The following is a 23,626-nucleotide window of genomic DNA, read 5'->3' on the forward strand; positions in this document are numbered from 1 at the left end:
TCATACTTGATATGTATTCCTTCATAGTTTACAAAGTAATATGCAATGCAAATTCACATTTAAATGTTGTAACTAAGGATTATACAGTCAATGCATTGTATCTAATGGGCAAATGAAGTAATTATTTGAAGAAAACATAGTAACTACATCAAGAAAAATGAATGTATCCTGTCAGCAATACGTTCCTCTTATTTTGAAGGGTCTTTTAAGAATTAAAAAAATGGCTTATTGCTTACTCTTATGATATAATAGAAGATATATTCTGAACAGAGAAAAAAAAAGGAAGGTGATTCCAACTTTTAGACATGTTTTGATGTACTGTTGCGGTGAAGTTATAGTCCAGTTTTATGTATTTGGAAGCGGCTCTCCCAGTGTTATTCAACTTTGGAGTAGTTGTTTCATGGCAGAAAGCAAGCAAGAGGAAAAGGAAAAAATAAAATGTGGCTCATGTTCATTATCAACTATATAATTAATTTTGTAACTATATGTTAGTGTTCTTCAGAAGTCATGGTATTTTAAATTACATTCAGAAAGTAAATTGGATAACTAGTAAAGTGATCTAAAAACGTTTTATTTCTATTTGATTTAATATAAAAATGGCTGACAATAGAAGCTGGTTAAAAATGGAGATTTCCTTCCAATTCTTACACAGTAATACAGGCTATTTAAAAAGTAGTGACTGGGTGTTATACACAGGGGATGAACCACTGGAATCTACTCCTGAAATCAGTATTGCACTATTTGCTAACTAACTTGGATGTGAAAGGAAGGAAGGAAGGAAGGAAGGAAGGAAGGAAGGAAGGAAGGAAGGAAGAAATATTATTGCCCTTACCTTTAATAGAAGACAGCAGTTGTGGGAATAAGTGCAATTGGTAAATTAAGGTGGAAATAAAATAAATAAATAGAAATAAAAAAGAGGCAGTGACTATTATTTAATGAAACATCTCTGATTAAAAGTGTTTATGTAATTCCTTTTAATGCCTTCATCAGCATTTAAGTCATATTGAAATTCAGGAATATTTTGGAGGCCATATTTTAAAAATCTGGTATAATAATTTCAGACATCTACTTAGTGCCCTTTATAAACTTTGACAAATTAATTAATATATGGCTTGAATATGTAAAACTTTTAGCTTTAGCTCTTAGATCCCAAGACACGTGAAGTTCAAAGAAATAGTCAATCCAGATATAAAAGGTTACAAGGGAGATCAAGGAATAAAATGAGAAGACTGGTATTAAGTGTACCTCTGCTCCAGTCCTCAACTTTGTACTAGATTGAACAGTATGAAGTTGCCTTTTTGTAGGTAAAAGAAAGTATAATATATTGAACTTTTCATATGGTTCAACCTAATCCTTACTAAAAATTATATTTTCTTCTTATAAAAGATCATTGTAAACAGCTGGTCAAAGATAGGGCTAGAACTTTCATTATTCCCATTTACAGGTATAGAAGTGGAGAGACCTTAACTCAGTTTGTCAAGGGTCACACGATTAGTCGTGGTGAGATGTCAGTTCAGGCCTGCGTAATTCCCCATCCCCTGCTGACCACTATGCCTTGTGGTCAGAAGAGACTGTAACCACTTGTTTTGTAACAAGCCACCCCTGTGGCTATAAAGTGCCCACGACTTTCATCCCAGGTTAGTGCTGGGGTCTGATTTGAGGTTAAGGTACAAAACCAGCATCCTTTTATGCTGTACTCTTAACTCTAATGAGTGAGTCCTAAGGATTGAGGTTTTCTTAATGGAGTTCATCAGCAAAGCTCTGCATACCTTTTTAGGAGGCCCCTTCTCCAGTCTTCACCACTGGTCCTAAATATCTGTCTGAGACCAGTGATTAGTTCAGCTACTCACTACCTTTTATACATGTCCCTAATGTCTTCAGAAACCTCTGAAATGGATCATTTCTTTACTTCATGTAAGTTTGCAGTGAGGCCAGTGTGTGTGTGTGTGTGTGTGTGGTTAAAAAACATCCTTTATTGTTTTTCTCTCTTGAACTGTGTTCAGCTCTGTTGTTCAATGAAATCAAATAGTTTATAACTTTATAATTCCCCATAGTGCCAATCTTTTCCTTTTGTTTTTCCATATTCGTGCAAGATCATTATGATATTGAGGTTGTCTTAGATGTGAACCATCTACCCTGCTTTGAATGTTGGCTCCCATATTTGTGACCTCAAAGGCATAGTGAGAACTCAAAGAGTATAGGATACGCAAAAGGAGTTACCTTTCTGCCTTGTTGCCTAATGTATTCCCAGGCCTGGAATGGTCTCTGGTATGTGGTAGATCCTCAGTGGTTGTGGTATAGTGAGTGACTAGAATAAAGAAATGAATCAATATGTTTTTTGCCATGTGTTTCCTCTCCATAGACTTACCTTTCCTTCTGAGTTGTCCAGAAGGAAACAGCATGTGCATTGGCAGTCAGCCAGGAATAGTGTGGTGTGTTTCGGGAGATCATCAACCTTTAAAGACCCAATATAGGGGCGCCTGGGTGGGTCAGTTGGTTAAGCGTCCGACTTCAGCTCAGGTCGTGATCTCACGGTCCGTGAGTTCGAGCCCCGCATCGGGCTCTGTGCTGACAGCTCAGAGCCTGGAGACTGCTTCAGATTCTGTGTCTCCCTCTCTCTCTGACCCTCCCCCGTTCATGCTCTCTTTCTGTCTCAAAAATAAATAAACATTAAAAAAAAAAAAAAAAGACCCAATATAGAATAAGATAGGTAGGATTCATGTGTGTTTGAAAGAATCAGACTCAGGATTTTAGAACCATCATGTCGAGGACAGTGTCAAAGGCTGAAGAAGATGATAAATCAAGAAATAGGAAGACTACATAGGGGATGATTGTTCAGGTAAGATGAGGCCTGAAATTGAAGCAGGGACATGGGGAAGATGGTACTTCGAAAACAATTTAGTGGTAAAATTACCATATAGGTGACAAAATAAACTTCAAAAATAAGAGAGTAATCAACACCAGATTTTTTACTTGGAAAACTCTAAAGTTGTTGACCATTCCAATGTGTGTTATTTATACATTGTCTTAAGCAGTATTCAGTGGCAGCTACTGAGGGTGAAGGATTTGGGAATTGAGCAGGGATGCTGAGGAGAATGATGGCATCTAGAACAATTGGAAGCCAAGTTAAAACAATGTCAGTGTGTTGAGGGCCCAGCTGCAGTTGGTCAGTGGATTTGTAGTGGTACCATTCTACATGTTAATGTGGGGTTCTCCCCCTTTCACATCAGCTGGGGTGTCAAACAGACTGTGGGATTGATTAAAGTGAGTGTGGTAGAAGGGTGTAGATATAGGAGGTTAAAGTATCAGGGGGAGTATAGTTATTTCCCAGACAGATGGGCCAGGAATTTGGCACTGTAGTGTCAAAGCTGGGTAGAGCCAGTGCATGCTAGATAGGTCTCAGTATCCCAAGGTAATGGCATCCAGGATGACGCTGATGGACTAAATCTCATTAGATTCCAGGGAGAGTGGGCAGAAGGTATGCAGCCATGTGGCCGCTGGTCTCAGCGGCATTGTATTAGGGCAGGGGCTGCAGCTTTTAGCTTAGAGTCACCAGTGAAGATGTGAGAGGCTGAATGAGGATATTAAGAGATGAGGTTTTGGTGAGCTGTTGTGAAGGTGTGGGTGGTTTACATAGCTTGAGATGATTTAGGAGTCCTGTACAACAGGGGTCTAGAGCTTACGTGAATGACTGGATTAAAGATAGATATTTGAAGGCACTGATTCAAATGTGGTAGTTAAAATTATGGAAGATTTTTTTTAAGAGAGAGAATATAACTAGAGAAAAAGCCCTCCCCTCCTTTCCTTTTCTTCCTTAGATCCTCTGTTTAAAATTCTCAGCTCCATCTCCCAGGTTAGGGATTTTGACAAGGCATCATTATCTCCATTATTTAATTATACATACTCTCTGCTTGTTGTGGCCCATATAACTTTTAACATTTAATGCACAATTTTTACCCTAAAATCATAATATTCTCCAAATTTTTTTAGGCAGGTTTCAGATCTGATTCATCTTTGTATCTCTTCTTTGTAACTATAATGGGTCCAAGACAAGATTTATTACATTCTTTGGGGGTTAAAAAAGATTGGAGGGGCTGGCCCCTGGGTGGCTCAGTCAGCTAAACATCTGACACTTGGACTTCAGCTCAGGTCATAATCTCATGGTATCGAGCACTGCATCAGGCTCTGTGCTGTCAGCGTGGAGAGAGAGCTTGGGATTCTTTCTCTTCCTTTCTCTCTGCTCTTCCCCTGCTCATGCTCTCTCACAATAAATAAACAAATTAAAAAAAAAAAAAAAAAGATTTGTAGGACCCCTAACCTCCTCTCCAGGCAAGGATTCTCATTTAGTAAGTCTGGGATGTGATTTGGAAATCTGTATTTTCAAACAAGCTTCCAAGTGATTTCAACACACACTGAGGTTTGGAAGCACTTTCACTAAGCCCATCTTATGCCTAGGGTGTTTAAAACAGAGTTGTTGAATGGATAAAGATCCCAGCTGTAGGCAGTTTCTCTTATCAGTCACATGGTTGGATTTGAAATGCTCTGATGGAGCAGAAAGAGATGAAGTAAACCCTTGATGAAAACGTGGCTCTGGGTGTATAAGGTTTACAATATTCTTAAATAAAGCAGAGGTTTCAGTTTAATGGTGCACCCTTTCCTCAACCCATTCCACCAATGCTGATGTGACTAACACAGAAAAGACACAGATTGTATCTGATATCCGTGAAATAGCTCTCAGCTTTCTAAAACCCGTGGTTTGGATTACAAGGGGAATCAGGAAAAGGATGCCGAAAGTTCTGTGGAAAACAATCCTTCCTGACAGTTAACCATAAAAGAACTGAAAGCACATTGTCTTTACTGCTTCTGGGTTGGTAATGTCATGGTTGTTCATAAAGAACAGAGCCCCTGTGTAATGCATTTTAACAGATAGAAGTGCATATGAGTACGTAAATGCGTGCCATTTTTTTCACAGCCTTTTGCTTCTCTGTTACAGAAGCAAGACCATCCTTAACAGTTGCCCCTATTTGTCCATACTGGCTCTTCACTGGTATCCTCAACAAATCAATGGTCACAAGTTTGAAGGAAAAGAAGGTGATTATATTCGAGTTCCAGAGAGGTTATTGGAGGTTCCAGATGCAGAAATAATGGCTGGAAAAAGGACTTGTGAATTAGTCCAGTTTACAGAGTATAGCAGCCAGCAGTGGTTTATAACTGGAAACAGTCTTCATGCCCTGAAAAATAAGGTAATCTATGACTTAAAGAATTCTGTGGTTGGAATCTGATTTTTCCTTAGTAGACACATTCAGAATGCATTTGCTCGATCAGATTTGTGGTCAGGACTGCACATGGTGAGCTAATTATGAAACATGTCCCATCTTCATGAACTTATTTGTAGAATGTGCAGTCTCAAATATAGTTGGAAATAGCTCCTTCATGTTTTCTTGAGGAAAATATATATAGTGGGGAAAGTGAAAAATGTAGCCTTCACTAATATTATATCATATTCTGTTCCCCACTCATTATGAAGCCAGACAGTTAAAGTGAGCATTGTCTGCAGAAGATGGCTCGGTAACTCAAGTGGAGGTAAAATGTTTGCAATGAAAAACCAGTCAGATTCCCTGCATTGCTAAGTAAGCTAATTATTTAAGTAGTGGCAGTAAGCAAGTGATTTAAGTGACTAGGAAAATGAATCAAAGTTCAGAATTGATTTTTCCTTTGATTTTAAAACACCATTTTTCTGTCTTTTTTGTCATTACAGGTACTATCTTTGAGTGTGAAAGGACAGAGTTCACAACTCTTGACTGACAACAATGAAGTTCTCTATAGGATTTATGCTGCTGAGCCCAGGATTATTCCCCACACGTCTCTGTGTCTCCTTTGGAATCAGGCTGCTGCAAGGTACTTAATAATTCTTTAAAATAAAAATTCAGTCCTTCCCCATTTTACCACCGTTGAGCCCAATTTTTGTACTGAACATACAGGGTAGCCTCAGGTGAGACTTTAGAGTGGAGAAAAATCGCTGCAATAAAATGACAAAGCAGCATTGGAAATTGGCATTATGCAGGTAGCAAGTGTAGCCCAACAATTTAAAGATGTGTTTTAACACATTACTTCTTTATTATAACTGCTCTTATTGGACCTAGTGTGAGTTCTACTCAATTCACATAACCTTCCTTTGTTTATTGGTTAATTTGTTGGGCAGGAAAGGAGATTCTTTTTGCCTCTTCCATCTGGCTTATAGTTCTGAATCTGATGCTCTGTGTTTAGAGGAATTAGCAGGAATTTATAATTCTAGTCCACATGTGGCTTAGAGTACATTTTAGAATTAAACCATGCACAGGAATGAGAAGAAGAGAATGATTCTTCTGTAGAATCTCCTTGGCCTAGGGCCTCCAGTTTCTGAGCAGTTCTAATGCCTGAAGCTCCATCAGTGCTGTAGGGTCAGGCATGGCTGGCCCAGAGGGCTTAGTCACTAGGCTTTATTTATTTCTGACTTTCACCTGCACAGACTAAAATTCTAAATACATTTAACAGCTGTGTTGGGTAACTGTCCTCCAAACAGCAAAATTCTGGTTAGTCTTTTTCTTTGTGTAAAAATCTTTTAGTTGAAATTTCGAATGCCTGGTGAGAGATCTTAAACTTAATACATAGATACTATGCCATCCTTGATACATAACTAATAATGAATGCTTCAAACTTGAATCTGCTGTTGGGGCTAAGAAGTTTTATGTCCTTAGAAAAGTAAAGGATTCAAGAGGCACTATCAAAGGGAGGAGGCTCAACCAAGTGTCACTGAGGAATGATCACAAGGCTTGGCATCTAACCCTGTATTTGCTGTAATCATTACAAAGTTTTTGTGTTAAAAGCCAGATATTATAGAAGGAAACTTTTGAAAGAACGCTGGAGAACATTTATGAAATATAACTGGCTTCAAAATTTAAACAAAAATGAAGAAAGAAACGTAGAAAATCTTTTAAGTAATTTATGGGGTTCAAAGGAATTGGGGCGCCTGGGTACCTCCTTAGGTTAAGCAGCTGACTCTTGGTTTTGGCTCATGTCATGATCTCACGGTTCTTGAGTTCAAGCCCCACATTGGGCTCCAAGCTAGCAGTGAGGAGTCTTCTTGGGATTCTCTTTGTCCCTCTCTCTGCCCCTCCCCTGCTTTAGCGTGCATGCATGCTTTCTCTCTCTCTCTCTCTCTCTCTCTCAAAAATAAATAAAAAAAAATTACAAGGAATTGTTTGAAGAAGGGTGAAGACTACACATGTAGTGGCTCTGTCCATCTTTTGGTATTTTTGAATGCTAGGGAAGAGTGCATCTGCACTTGGGTGTGTTTGCTTAGGATTAAGTGCTGGCACTGCTCTCTTGAGAGGACTGGCTGCTTTGGTATCAGGAATGCTTCTGCAGGTTTGGTTAGTATTTAGGCTGCTTCTTGGGGTATCTTGTGGGATCTGTTGTGTCATGTCTTAGACAAGATATTCCCTCCAGTGTTTTTTTCTTGAAAATTGGTATGCTAAATGATTGAGTAAAGAACACTTAAGTTCAGTAAGTTACTTTTACTTTAAAAGCCATCTCAATACCCTAAATGTTGATAAAAGAGCAGTAGTGACCATTGTGTTTTTGCCCTAGCTGGTTGTCTGACAGTCAGTTTTGCAAAGTGGTTGAGGACACTTCAGACTACGTGGAATGTGCCTGTTCATACATGTCCATGCATGCGGTCTACGCCGAGACTGACAACTTATCTTCATACAATGAAGCTTTTTTCTCTTCTGGATTTATATGTATCTCAGGTCAGTTGTGGTATTTTAGAGTCAATAATTTTGAATATTTATAAGAATGAAAGTCTGTTTTCCCATGTTGGCAAGATGCAAACATACTATAATTCATTAGTACTAGGGGGAAATGAATTTTACCATTGTCTTATTCATTAATTCATACAGTGGGTATTTATGGAAGGCCAACTTGGTACTGACATAATGAATAACAAAGGTATAATACAAGATACAATATAATAATGTAATAAGATATTATAAAGAACAAGACAGTTCCAACTCATAAGGAATATACAAGACAGTGTGAGATAGAAGCTAGATAGTAGGGAAGAATAGGGGCACCTGGGCAGTTCAGTTGCTTAAGCGTCTGACTTCGGCTCAGGTCATTATCTCATGGTTCATGAATTCGAGCCCTGCATCGGGCTGTGTACTGACAGCTCAGAGCATGGAGCCTGTTTCGAATTCTGTGTCTCCTTCTCTCTCTGGCCCTCCCCACTCACACTCTGTTTCTCTCTGTCTCTCTCTCTGTCTTTCTCAAAAATAAATAAACAGTAAAAAAATGTTTTTAAAAAGATAGTAGGGAAGGATATAGTTCTTAGTGTTATGATGTAGAGGGCTGGTTCTGCAGTAGAATGTCAGGATTATATGAGACATAATATACAGTGTTTGATGTGGTCTGACATAAATTATAAGCATTTTGTATTTTCATTAAAAAAACAAACATAGGGATGCCTGGGTGGCTTAGTTGGTTAAGTGTCCAATTCTCGATTTTGGCTCAGGTCGTGATCTCACTGTTCATGGGGTTGAGCACTGCATCAGGCTCTGCACTGACAGTGTGGAGCCTGCTTGGGATTCTCTCACTTCCTCTCTTCCTGCCCCTCCCCTGCTAATGCTCACACCCTCTTACTCAAAATAAATAAATAAACTTAAGAATAAAAAAACACGCATACAACCTATGAGCTGTGAATATACTCAATCACTCTGTTAAAAAATAGTCTTTCATCTTTTACATGTAGAACCCTTTTCTGGCAGGAATAGGAACCTCACTGGTATTAATGTCTGTCAAACTATTTACCTGTACCTTAATTTTTAATAAGTATAGAACTTTTCTCATTTGCTCTATTGATTATATGGGCAGGAGTCTGAGAATTCCTTTAACTATATTTCTCTTCCCTACCCTTGCTTATTCCATGCCCTGAGTCATCTTTTACAGCCCCCTGCTGCTTCTGTAAACAGTGTGTTATACAGACAACTAGGTATAGGAGCCAGATTCCCTGGGTTCAAATCCTGGTTCTGCCAGTGGCCAGGTGTGGGATCTGGGGCAAATCAGTTAGTTTCTCTATATACCAAGGTTTCTCTGCCCATAATATATGATTTTAAGTGTATTAATATAATAGGGTGGTAAACATACTAACTCAGAAATTTCTGATCTCCTACTTTAATAATGTTTTGTCTGTAAATGTGATTATTACTACATTTGTGTCTTTTTTACTTGGTATGGAAACAGTAATCTTTATTATGAAATTTTGTGGAGGTAGACACAAGTAATTAATTAATATTCTTTGTCCTGAGGATTTAAAAGTCTTTCCATTATAATTTCATTTTATAAGAATATACATTTCCCTTAATTTATGTTAAGTTTAAGTCTAACATATTCAATAGCAAAAGCTACTTTCTTATTCTTAATAACATCTTTCATAAGGATAACATTTCTTGCTTGATAGATTCTTCCAGGTCCACATAGTTCCCAAATCAGATGGAGACATCCTACTTGATTTTATTGCTAGTATATTTACTGAAATTTCATAGACATAAAATAAAGCCAAAAGGTAAAATGCTGCAGTGAAATCTGGATGTAATTTTATATATTTCCTTAGGGACATAAACTCAAGTGCTGCTATGACCCACAAAATCCCTTTCTTGCTCTAAGTATTGAACATCAAAACAGAGTTTTAAAAACTAAAGAGAGAATATTATCGTGATTCTGTAGAAGACTAGCAGGACAATAACATATTTCCTAGAAGAATTATTAATAGATATTTTTTCCAATTCAGTCTAGAAAAGAGTACATAGATTTGGTCATGTATTTGAGAACCAATACCTGAATATTAGTATTTGCTTTTATTACTTTTCACTTAGAGTCATATTTGAAATTATTGGGTCTTTCCCCCTCTGTCCACAACATATTTTTTTAATGTTTGTTCGTTTGTTTATGTATGTATGTATGTATGTATTTTGAGAGAGAGTACACACACATGCACACACAAGCAAGGGAGGGGCAGAGAGAGAAGGGAGAGAGATAGAATCCCAAGCAGGCTCTACACTGTCAGCGCAGAGCCCCATGTGGGGTTTAAACTCATGAACCGTGAGATCATGACCTGATCCAAAATCAATATTTGGACGCCTGACCCGACAGAGTCACGCAGGCACCCCTGTCCACAGCATATTGTAATGTATACAGCGTGTTCTGTAGAGCAGGAGACATAAAGTCCTGTGTTTGTATCTGTTTCTACCTTTATGGGAGGGAGATTTCCATCTATCCTTCTGATGGCCCCCAGGAACTAGAGATGAGAATTTTGTGTATCTTACATACACATTTTATAATTTATGCCAGACCCTATCAGAAATCCATCTAAATTTGGAAGCAGTCTGACCAGCTCTTTTCATGAAACATGCCAACATACAATTACATATGAAGTGATAAATCCTTTAAGCCAGGATGGATCACAGTGTTTCTGTTTTAGTTCTATATGTCTGCTTACTGCACTCCAGCAGAACACCTTAAATGATCAAAGTGTGTGAAATGGCCATACAGGCCAAAAAGTTTACTAATCTTCAGCTTTGGAAGATGAAAGATGAGGGTTTATATATACCCGCGGCTTTAAAAATTGTAAACGAGTTTAACAGATGCCAAGAAATTAAACAAAGGTTATCTTTTGAAGCCAAAAAGATAGGACAAGTAAAACATAAACGTGCACTTAGGTGTAACAGTATGAAAGTCACTTGGAAAGGTGACTTGGAAGAAATGCAACTTAAAATAATGTTAGATAATGATGCCATAACACCATAATTTTCAGAGTGTACTTGTTAAGGAACCTAAAGCATGGTTTGTGGTACTATCTGGAGAATAATGTCAAAGAAGCCTCTCCTGCTTCTTGTAAGTCTGTTGATGTTGTAGTAGGATAGACTATTGGATTGGAATCATTCTGATTTTAACTTTAAATACAATTCCTGTGGCCTTGGGATCTTAACAAGACCTGTAACATTCCATAATCCATTTCAGTTTTAATATCAGTATGTGAACTAGGTCTTACGTGATGCACTTGCTCTTAAGTCTCCTGTGTTTGGAGGGCTTTTAAGCTGAGATTAAAGATGAATTACAGACTTCACATTTATTTCATTGTTCTTTTTTTGTTCTCTTACAGTGGAGAAATCATTTAGCACATTAGTCAAACTAAAGCTTTCCCTTTTACATGGGTAATGGTTTTATTTACTGTACAGATTACTAAGTATATACATGTCAGCACAATGTCAATTTTTCAGTTAAGGAACAAAATAATTGTCTATAAATTGCTAAATAATAAGACAGGATAAATAAATCAGTACAATCCAAAGTCCTTTGAAGCATGCTTTTTCTTTTGTCCAAGGTATATTAAATGAAAGACTATTCTAGTTATGCCTTTTATGTTTTACAAGCTGAAATTCTGATAGTTTTTCCAGAAAAAAAATACCTTTACCATATGCCACCCATTCATTTCAAAATACTTTTCAAAGTTAGAGATTTAAAAAAAAAATTTGTGTCACATTCTTCCAAAAATATCAAGTTTATATTCACTGTAATCACTGTCCTAAAATAGCCTTATGATTATGGGGGAAGGTATATCAAAACAGCTTCATTTTAACTATCAAATGGAGGAGTTACTAACATGAATAGAAAACAATAAATAAGAATCTTTTTAAAGCCATTTGAAGAGAAAGTTTCAGATAGTGAGTCAGAAAGCTTAGTTTTAATTCTGATATGGCATAAAAATAGTGGATTTCTCTAGACATACAGGACATATTTAAGATGAACTTGGCGCAAGTTAGCAGAAGACAATTCAAATTTCTTAAATAAATAAATAGAGTTCAGGGTGGATTAATTCAGGACCTCAGTGGTGTCATCACAGGCCCACCCCCTTCTTGTTTTTCTGTATTGCTCTCCTCAAAGATTTTGTTTTCTGTCTTGCCCTACATGGTCTTGAGCTAGCCGCAACTCTCAGCATTGCACAAGTGTCTAGGCTTGCCAAAGGAAAAGCACTTACTTGATCTTGTTTTAAGAGCAATGAAAACTTCCCTGAAAACCATCCAGAGTGTTTTCTTGCACATCTCTTTGCACAGAATTGTGATCTCTGACCTTTCATAAACCAGTCTGTGTCTGGGAGGAGGTACAGGTAGAAATGTAGAGATAAGGTGGGAGAGCAGCAAGTAACTACCTTTTTCAACACTGTGTCTTCATTGCCCAACACAGCCCCTGATGTGTAGCAGTTTATAGTTAGTGGTTAAATTAGTAAATAAATGAATATATGTTGTTGATGTGACATCCTCCAACAATTACGTGTTCTTGTGACTATGTAAGTCAACATCCTACTTTCAAGTCCTAAACCTTCTCTCATTTTAGCCATTTTTAATAAAAATTCTTCTGAAATACAACATATTCTTTTTTTCCTTTCACTCAGGACAGGACATTTAAACACAGCACTCTCCAGTGTATCTTGCTGCAATGATCAAAATGCTTTGCACTGTCCAATATAGTAGCCACTGGTCACATGTGTTATTGAGCCTTCAGAATATGACTGGAACAAGTGACTGGAACAAGTGAAGAACTGAATTTTTCATTCTATTTAATTTTAACTAATTAAAATGTAGATAAACACATGTGGTTATTGAACCTCTCAGGTTTAACACTCTGATTTTCTGGAGGCTAGTCTCCTGACCCTCATCCCTCTGTAAGAAATCCTCTCCCCAAACACATAGAACTTCTGTTCTCTAAGGTGGTTCACATTGACTTTTGTTCAACAGAGAAAACTTTTCAGGCTTGACAATTTTGTTTTCCTGCCTTTAGCTTATTAGTAGCAGTAACCAAGAGGCACCATGCTCAGAGGAGAGAAATGTGGGAGTCATTAGAGATGAGCCACAAGAATTAAAAAAAGGAACAGTTACAGCTAGCATTAGGTGGGAAAATAGAAAAAAAATGAAGGTAACAACCTAGTAATTGATTTAATAATGTATAGTGAGCGTGTGGTTTTGTTGAGATTTATCCATAGAGAAGATAGAGACAGATACATAGGTAGATACAAAAGTTATGAACACTTAAAAGAAATTTCATGGCAAAAAACATTGATATTTAGATCAGTAACTTGGAAAGTGTATCCTATTTTTTTTGTTTTAATTTTAATTTTTTTTAATTTATATCCAAATTAGTTAACATATAGTGCAACAATGATTTCAGAAGTAGATTTCTTAGTGCCCCTTACCCATTTAGCCTCCCCCGTCACAACCCCTCCAGTAGCCCTCAGTTTGTTCTCCATATTTAAGAGTCTCTTCTGTTTTGTCCCCCTCCCTATTTTTATATTATTTTTGTTTCCCTTCCCTTATGTTCATCTGTTTTGTCTCTTAGTCCTCATATGAGTGAAGTCATATGATTTTTGTCTTTCTCTGACTAATTTCACTTAGCATAATACCCTCCGGTTCCATCCACGCAGTTGCAAATGGCAAGATTTCATTCTTTTTGATTGCCAAGTAATACTCCATTGTATGTATGTATGTATGTGTATATACATATATGTATGTATATATATATACCACATCTTCTTTATCCATTCATCTATCGATGGACATTTGGGCTCTTTCCATACTTTGGCTATTGTTGATAGTTCTGCTATAAACATGGGGGTGCATGTGTCCCTTCAAAACAGCACACCTGTGTCCCTTGGATAAATGCCTAGTAGTGCAATTGCTGGGTCGTAGGGTAGTTCTATTTTTAGTTTTTTGAGGAACCTCCATACTGTTTTCCAGAGTGGCTGCACCAGCTTACATTCCCAAGGTATACCCTATTCTTAAGGGATGTCAAATGATAGATATGTTTACTGGGTATGCATATTCATATACAAACATTATGTATGTTTATACACATTATAAACATTCCGATATTGTGTAGCTCAATAAAATCTTTGGTCCAGTTTGATGTTAGAAAAACAATCTAGTTAGTTCATTAGAGTTTTTCTTCTCTAAATCAAAGATTATCAGTGTTACTTTGTTAAGGGTAATTTATTTTTTCCTTCACTTTCTAATAATATAGAAAAGTCATTTGTGTTAGGGAACTAATTAATAGCTCTTTTCCAATTGAGTATATAACCTACATTGTGCTAGGAAAAAAAGTAAAGGAGAATTATCCAGTTAGCTGCTTGTTATTTCCGCATAATGGCCAAGGAGTCAATTTTTTAAAAAGCTGTTTAGCGTACCTTTAGGTAATACCTGGAATTGTTACACTTTATTATTTTTTTAAAAACATTCTATTTATAGTTATAACACTTTATACCCTGTAACTTACATGTTGAATTTAAACCAAACATTGTTATAACTTAAAAAAAGAAACGACTGACTTGTAAATTTAAATCATGTATGCTAAATGCAGCTTTTTGATATCAGATAAGAAAATAAAAGTTAAGTACTTAGCATATAGTGCTTCAGGAACTTGAGAACTGAAGCATGCATTTCTTTAGATATAAGATATTCACCATCTTTCCCAAGGCCCGTCAAGGCTGGGGAGCAGGCTGCTTGAGGTTTTTTAGCACCATTCTTCTTCCCTAAATAAAAAATGCATCCAGACAACTATCATGCATTATAGTTCTAGGCTAACAGAATCTAGCCCATTTTTTTACCACTGGCTTTGAATCCTGGACTACCACCAGGTGTCATGCTAGCATTTTAATTGCAGCTCATATACTCAATTAAATATTCTTGAGCTGGTCAAGTTTAACGGTACTAAATTTATCTCATGAAAAGTGAATATAATGGAGAATTACCAAGTTAAGGGAAAAGGCTGTGAATAAGCTCTTCTTGTGATCTAGAAAAAAACCAGTTGACTCATGTTTATTTCTCCTTTATCCAGCGCTAATCCCCTTGCCTCACATTGTTGGCATCTACCACAATAAACGTACAGTAAAGCACATATTTGTGATCATGTGGCTTATATCGAAAAAAATTTGCAAGGCCTTGCTTTTAAATCAGTTTATTACACACACACACCAAACCTTGAGTTTAAACCAGCTTTGATCACCATAAGAAATTCCTGGTGAACGTTGGTGAGTTCAGAGCATTAGCTTCAGTAGTTTATAGACTAAGTAAAGATGCAAAGTCAGGCATGACACTGCAGTTTCTGGATACTCTGTGTCCCTGTGTGGGTGGATCTCAGAGGCAACCTGAGACCTGCACACCTGCCCCAGAACACCCTAGAGCAGCCTTCTGAAAAATGGATTATGTCAGATTTCTTGGCCAAATTTCTAGGCCAAAAGCTTTGTCTAATGCAAAGACTCACTTCCTATGTGGAACTTTGTCTAACTTATTAAAATCTAAACACTCTTATTAAAATCTAAACTTTACCAAAAGGAGTTAGGAGAGGCATTGCTGTAAGGAATACTACTAGTTAGTCATCAACCCCCTGTGGGCACTTTGCAGAGGCCCAATCCACTTAGGCCAACATGTGGTATATTTTAAAAGTTTGCTCCAGGGGTGCCTGGGTGGCTCAGTCGGTTAAGCATCTGACTTCAGCTTAGGTCATGAACTCACAGTTCGTGGGTTCGAGCCCTGCCTTGGGCTCTGTGGTGGCAGCTCAGAGCCTGGAGCCTGCTTCGAATTCCGTGTCTCCCTCTCTGTCTGCCCCTCCTCCACTTGCACTCTGTCTCTCTCTCCTCAAAAATAAACAAACATTTAAAATATATGTATAAAAAATAAAAAAATTAAAGATTAAAAAATATATATATGTATAGGGGCACCTGGGTGGCTCAGTCAGTTAAGTGTCTGACTTGAGTTCAGGTCATGATCTCATGGTATGTGGGTTTGAGCCCCGCATCAGCACAGAGCTAGCTGTCAGCACAGAGCCTGGAGCCTGGAGCCTGCTTTGGATTCTGTGTCTCCCTTTCTCTCTGCCCTCTCCCTCTCGTGCTCTGTCTCTGTCTCTCTCTCTCAAAAATAACTAAACATTAAAAAAAAATTCTTTAAATATGTGTAAATTAAAAATAAATTAAAAAAATAAAGTTTGTTCCATAACTTCATAGAAGATAATGGAAAGCAAATTTAAATAAATGCAGCGTCTCCTGTTTGTAAAGGAGGCATTAATAAATGAGGTTCAAACTATGTTAAAACTACATGCAAATGATATGGCAAAGCAGCACATACATGCCAATTGTCACGTTTTGATGGTTCTCACACAAAATAACTCTAGCAAAGGTGTGAAGGATGAAAAGGCTTAAGTGAAAAACCAAATGGGTTACTATTTGAAGCACATTTAAATTCTAGAACAGGAAATATTTAAAAAATATGTATATACTCTGCATTTAAAACATGGCACTAAAAGAAATTTATAGATATGAATTGCAAGATAAAAGATTTGTTGGTTAATGCTGAGTTTCTTTGTATTTTTTTTAGTGCCAAGTTTCTAATCATCCCTTTGAAGTAGTGTAAAGAGATGAAATCAAGTACATTTAAAGAAAATAAGAACAGTTTTCTTTACCCCACTTAGAAATATAGATGTTTAGGTTAAACGTCATCTCAGGAGGAAAGAATACATTTTGTTCTTTGGTTTTGGCACCCAGTAGCATAAGGTTACTCTTAAAATTCATAATTACCACTGTTGTAATTACATAACTATTCCTAGTAGATAAAAAGGGAGTAATTACTAAGCCTGAGTTTTGTTAGTACTATTCACAATTTTCTGCCTGAAAACTCCAATTCACCTCCCTAAATATCTCTATTTAGCCAAGGCACCTGTTCTTGGAAAATTAGATTGGAATTTGATTCTTTTCTTATACATTAAAACTTGTCTAGTGGAAACATAGAAAAACAGAAGTGTAATGAAGTTATTAATCTGCTTAATTTGTGCTATCTTTTTGGTAAGGGAGTGAACATGTAGCTGTTGAAAATTAACGTTGTCCTTTGGCCCTAATTGCTAAGATTGTATATGTCATGTAAAATGGAGTAGATTAAAATTAAAATATGATCGTTTCCATGCTGTGTGGCATGGGGAGACTACAGGCCTTATATGCTTACCTGTTCCAAAGAAGTTTGCTACGCTACTGTTTGCTCATGGATTGTAAACCCACCTGTGAACGTTTTTGTTCTTGCAGGTCTTGGCCTGGCTGTCCTTTCCCATATCTTCTGTGCCAGGCACTCCATGTTTGCAGCTAAGCTTCTGGCTCACATGATGGCAGCCAGCTTAGGTACACAGGTAAGAGGGCCCAGGGATTTCTACCTTTCACAAGAGGTTCATGTTTCTTCTTCTGTGATCCTTGAATTGAACATATGAGCAAAGTGTAATCTCATTGTAGCTGAAGTAAGCTTGTCTAGTTGTATAGCAGGGGAGGGTGGAAGAGTGTGGTAAGAGGAAATGACAGTATTAGGACCTAAAGTGTATTTTGTGAGCTGTTTTATACAGAGGTACCTTAATATCCTCCCTTACAAGAAAATAGCTGCTTATCACAAAGCATTATACTCTCAATTTATATGTGATAAATGTATTACTGATGTGTGCATGTATTAACATTAGCATATTTTACTTAATCTGTTTGAATAAAATATGCTTTGTTACAAATTCTTTTACATGGAGGACATTAAGATGATATGTGTTTTAAAATATCTGCTAATATTTTATCTGTTGACCCTTGAACATGAGGGTACGTGGCACTGACTCCCCGTGCAGTCACAAATCTGCATAGAACTCTTGTCTCCCCCAAAACTTAACTACTGATAGTGTACTGTTGACTGGAAGCCTTACAGGTAACATAAACAGTTGATTAACCTGTGTTTTGTATGTTGTATGTATTAAATGATGCATTCTTACGCTAAAGTAAAGCAAGCTAGAGAAAAGAAAATATTATTTAAAAAATCATAAGGAAAATGCACTTCCAACACTATATACTGTATTTATTGAAAAAAATCCACATTGTAAGTGAACCCACACAGTTGAAACCCAGGTTGTTCGAGAGTCAACTGTATTTTGTGTGGTTTAATATTATAGAACACAGTTTGGTGGAACGTTCTTTTCTGAAAAACTACTCAGGTTTTCTCTTGCAGAAGATAGAACATGAAAAACATTTCGTCATCCATTAGCATGAAGTTTAAAGCACAGTTTAAAACACAGAAAACAGATCAAAAAATGAAATTAGATGCCTTTCCTGTCCATGAAGTACTCACAGTCTAGAACAGTAGATGTATAGATAAGTGCAAACATGTACTATTTGCAAAGTACTGTGTGAATGTAGATGATGATTTAATTTATTATTCTGTGAAAGTCCAGGAAGTCTTCATATAGGAGGTGATATTTGTGGTCAGACTTGAATGAGAAGTTTGTGCAGTTTGTTGATGAGGGGAAAGGTGGGCACAGACGTTTGTATAAGCAAAGGGGGAAAGGCATAATCATATCTACTTGAAGGCTGTAATTACAGATCCGGACAGTAGGAAGACATTATACAGTATTATTATTGAGAGAACTTTGTATTTATTTTATAAAGTAAAACTTCCCCTTTTCTAGGTAGTTGGGGCCCTTCTGGAGTGCAAAAAAATACTGTTTCTTGATTGGGTGCTGCTGGTTATATGCATATGTTCAAGTTATGTAAATTTATTGTGCTGTACACTTAGGATTTGCATGCTGTGTTTCAGAGTGCTTAAGGCATTTTATTGAACTCTAACAAGTTTTTAAAATAATACTAGTAGAGGAGCTGAAATTTAAGATGGAAAATTATCTGAGATATTGGACTCCTATTGTCTTTTTTTTTTTATTGTCTTTTTATTGTCCTAGGAGTGAAAATGGCATGTGTAAATTTCATAACTTTATTTTGGGGGAACAGTTAAGTGCTGGATTCTAGGCAGAGGATTCCAGATTGCGTTTTTAAAGTACCTATGAGCTTTGGGAGGTAACAGCTGTTACCAAAGGGGGGCTTACATTGAATTTGACAAGGCTATTTATATTGCCTTGGTAACCTATCTTAGCTGTCTGATCTTGCCTTTGCTTCTTGTATGTAAGATCTTAGAAAACCCGCCTTCCATAATTAGAGTTTACTTGGCTGCATTCACCACCCACTCTGGTGATTTTTTGGCAGCAGAATTTGTACAAGTCTTAATTATAGCACTGTAGAATTACAGACAACTCTTCAGTGTCCTAGCAGACAAATTTGCTCATGTCTGGGGATGTGAAAGAAGGACCCAGGATTTATATGTTGGGACACTGCCTTCTGATTCACATTGTACTTAACATTAATTTTAGAGAAGAAGGTTAGTCAAATCCATGTTTTTTGGTTTATTTTTAGAATAGATGAAGCATTGTGCCATGAAATATTCTGTAATATGTAGCTTGTGACATAAAATATCTAAAAAAAACATTTCCGTAGTTTGTAGGAAGAATTGGTGTATTATTGATAAAGTACTGTTGCCTCAAAATGGTTTACCTATCTACTTTGATTTTTTTAAATACCGTTTAAATTTGTTTTAATGTTTACTTATTTTTTGAGAGAGAGCATGAGCAGGGGAGGGGCAGAGAGAGAGGGAGACACACAATCCGAAGCAGGCTCCAGGTTCTGAGTGGGCAGCACAGAGCCTGACACCGGGCTCGAACTCAGAAACTGTGAGATCATGACCTGAGCTGAAGTCGGATATTTAACCGACTGAGCCACCCAGGCGCCCCATAAATACCCTCTAAATTAAAGAGAATAGTTGTTTCCCTGAAAATCTTTTAGCAAAGGCTTTTTTAAATCCTCAGACTCTCCAAAAAAAGAAATGAAGCTGACTGCAGGAACTTGGGCCCGCTCTTTCTGAATTTTAAAATCGTATTGATGTCTCCAGTTACAGAATCTTGCCAATGGGGGTATTCCATTTCCAACCTCAGATCTCTCATTTGGAATCCTCCATCAACATTATGTTGACATCCCTAGAGTGTGAGTTTCCTCTTGAGAAGTCTTCAAAAATACACTTTTGGCCAGTCATTCTTTGGCTAAGAGAATGAAACTTTCTTTGCTGGCCTCAAGTGTTTGAGTTGCAAATACTCAAATACAGGTCAGCCAAAAGCATTCAGTGTCAAATCTTTATTGCTTACCTAGAATGAGATTGAATGGCCTTTGTGGGAAAGGGAAGAATGGAAATGTGATCATCTTTGACTTCCTTTTGTCATTGTAGGTCAGTCAGTGAGCAAGTTAGCAATCAAAATGTGCTCGTCTGGCTCTACTTCTCTGCTAGAAACATATGTAAAAATATATATTTATATTATTTATATCTATACATTAATCTGGTTTGTCATTCTAGCATCTTTGAGAATCATTGACTATAAACTACCAGCAGGTGGCAGTAGAAGATTTTTTTTTGATTTTTTTTTTTTTTTTTTTTTTTAATGGTTTCAATCCCTAGCAAAAATGGAGTTCAGCAGAAAACTTGAGAGATGTTTTTACAGTGCTTCCATGATTGGGCTAGAGAGTATTCTTCTGTAATAGTAAATGTACGTTTGTGGCTTCTTACCATTGTCTCTTTATTTCTTTTGTTCAGAATCATACTAAATAAAAGTGTAGGATACCATAAGCAAGGTTCTGCATCACTAGCTTAGAATATATCTTTGTGTCATTTATCACTTATAGTTAAATTCAGGGGCAAAAGATTGTTTTCCTGTTTATATTTTTGCTGTGGAAGTTTTAATAAGTCCGTTATTTATATAGAAATATCTGTTCATTGAAATGTTGCAGGTAGAAGTTTTGAGATAAGATCTCTTTTTTCAGTATTATTTATTTAAAAAATAATATGTATTTTTCTTCAGTGCCAAGTTAAAATGTCTTGGTTACCTAAAAGAAGATTACTAAATGGCAAGAAATTGTGAGACCATTCACTTCAAGTATAATGTGAAGAACAGCAAACAAATTTTTATGGTATTGGGTGATATTTCTCGGAAAAACATCTAATTATATCTTTGGAATTTTTATCTTAGAATCACATTGCCAACCCATGTGTGCCCTGATAAGGCTGGTAAACAACTAGGACAAAGGACAAGTTTGCAGTTCAGGGTTCTCAGTTCTGGGGGTTCTGTCAGGAAAAGCAATTATCCAAATCTAAAAAAAGAACAGAAATTTTCTCATAGAAAACATGATAAGATAGAACTGCATTTACTCTCTGGTTGGTAAACTTAACAAAGGGAAATACTTGGGTTTTTTCCCTCTGTTTTTTTTTGTTTGTTTGTTTGTTTATTTACATGGCTTAAGCACATATTTTTAAACTGAAGAGTAAATTTGTCTAGGAAAAAAATGTATGTAAAAATGATTAAATTTGTTGGCCAGTCTATATATTATCTGAATTCAGAAGACACTAAATATCTGAGAATTTTAAATACTTAAATTAAGTTTTTGGTGGCCATTGGATGTGCAAGAGTTGTAACTACTTAGACATTTTCCTCAGTAAAGGACAAGGGAATTGCCTTAAAATTCAGAAGCTTGTTCTCTGGCATTTAGCTGAAGATGGGCTATCAGTGTTTGTCCAGTTTTCTAATTCTGCAACATTTGGGGTGTCATTTTGTGCCATGTCATTTTGTTTTCCGGGTAGAATGCTGCCCAAATATTCCTGCCAACAGGTTCTGCTTTAATGCTGAAATGTCCTTTTGGTTTGAATATATAGCATCTTTGGCACTCTAAGAATCGTTGACTACAATGTGAAGGAAGCCAGAAGCCATGTGTAAACTCTCAAATACAGGTTCCTTCTGGCTGCTACACGGCCCGGTTTCTCCCCTTACAGCTTCCCTGTTTTGTTGAGACTGCCAGCTCAGGAAAGCCATTGTGTGTGCAGAGTCTGAAAACGCATATCTAAAAAGTATATTTGTATCAATTAAAGCAGAATGAGACAAATTATAAAGTATAAACTAATCAGAACAGATTTTTGTTTAGTTGGAAGTTTGGATTAGTTACTTACTCACCAGAATATCCTATATTATTTCTGCTTTGTTACTAAACAAACAAACAAAAAGAAACAAAAAAAAAGTAAGAATTGAAGTACAAGGATCAAAATTGGGTCTCGCTTTGAGGATTGGGAACTTGAGAAACACAAAGGGTCGTTATCCAGTAGAACATTTGTGATTATATGCTAGTGCATATGTAAGTAGATCAGAAATGTGTTTCTTAAGCTTCATTGTGGGCATCTTATTAAAATTCAGATACTGAACCAGTAAGCCTGGGGTGGGCTTCTAGATCGGGCTTGTTAGGAGATTAGATTGACCATATTATGACCCAAGTGCATTTCTGGTTGTTGCTGTTGCTGCCACTGCTGCTGTTGCTGTTATTATTGTTATTACCAAACCCACACTGTCAGCCTGTCTTCCTTACTGTGAAAAATTATTTAAGAAATACCATTAATTAAATTTTTACTTTCATTCATAGTGTCATTGCCTTTGAAACTACTTACAAATGCTTGTCTTTCCTTTTGGAAGGAAAGACTACTGCTGCTTTTTTCTTGTTTTATCCTCCCCTACTCCATCCCTAAGTACCCAAAGGAAAGGTACTTAGACAAGAGAACTAATGTCCGACTCAGAGTACAGACTATGTTTTTATTTTGGTCTTTCTCATAGCATTTCATACTTGGCAGAACTTCTCAGTGTTGTTTTTGGACATAAAATAAACCACTAGAAAGAAAGTGTAGCCAGTCCCTCCCCAATTCTTTCTTCCCTCTGAAGACCTTGAGTGTGCCCCCATTTAAATGGTATTGTGCCCCCATTTAAATGGTATTAAGTATGTAAGGTTTCTATTTTTATTTTTTGTCCAAAAAATTTTGTATTCAATTGTGCCTTGTCTTCATGTAGAGATTAAATGGTTACCATGAATAAAGAGCATTCCGCACCCAGATATGAATATATATTTAAGTTGAATTTATTATGTATTTGAGTCTTAATTCAGGTGTGATCCTCAATATGGCCAAAGGCTTAGCACATTCATGACTGAATGCCCATTCCATTGTCCACTAGTGAAATTAAAACCAAAAATTTGAGTAAACTCTCCTTATCCCAGGTGAGGATCATCATTCATCTATAAAGTCAACCACTTGGAACTCATCTACCACATGCACAGTTTTGAGATTGAGATTATGCCATGGGAAATTCCAAGCAAGACATGCAAGCATGAATTATGTAAATGATAGTCTATAATAGCAACCTCATTGTAAGAACCAAGTGTGTACGTAAGTCTCTTCTTCTCTAGTGTACTGTATAGTATTCCATAAGCTATCAACAGGGGGCCTCAGCTTGAAAGTCTTCATGTAGCAACGTAGCCAACCGGGTTGTTGAAGGATGTATGAGATGTGAAGACTTAGAATGCGCACATTCTAGGAATGGGAAGGAGAAAGAATAAAGGCATGGAGGTTATAACGGACCTGGGCGTTCCACTCAATCGAGGCCTGCCCATGCGCCCCTGTGCAGGAAGAGATAGATACACTGACTACAGGCGAGGTAGTTTCATATTCCCTGAGAACCACGGGGAGCCACCTGTGGAGTTAGTCCAAAAAGGTACAGTATGAAAGCGGTGTTTTTAAGGATTAATCTGGCAATTAGGGATTAAATCAAAAGTGAATTAAAGTAGATGAGAAGG

General features: G+C 36.9%; 1 protein-coding gene across 1 annotated transcript in view; it reads left to right on the top strand.

The window, feature by feature from the left end:
• ADGRV1 (adhesion G protein-coupled receptor V1) overlaps positions 1-23,626 on the top strand; it is a 543,587-nt gene that overhangs the window by 217,340 nt on the left and 302,621 nt on the right. The window contains exons 81-84 of the mRNA XM_047076463.1: positions 4,994-5,243; positions 5,759-5,898; positions 7,630-7,790; positions 17,156-17,256. Coding sequence (XP_046932419.1) covers positions 4,994-5,243; positions 5,759-5,898; positions 7,630-7,790; positions 17,156-17,256 — 652 coding nt within the window. The remainder of the gene's footprint in view (positions 1-4,993; positions 5,244-5,758; positions 5,899-7,629; positions 7,791-17,155; positions 17,257-23,626) is intronic.

The sequence above is a fragment of the Lynx rufus genome, unplaced genomic scaffold (genome assembly GCF_022079265.1).
Source record: "Lynx rufus isolate CCGP_SWC_20201006 ecotype Redwood Valley unplaced genomic scaffold, mLynRuf1.p SCAF_1, whole genome shotgun sequence".
Lineage (NCBI taxonomy): Eukaryota > Metazoa > Chordata > Mammalia > Carnivora > Felidae > Lynx > Lynx rufus.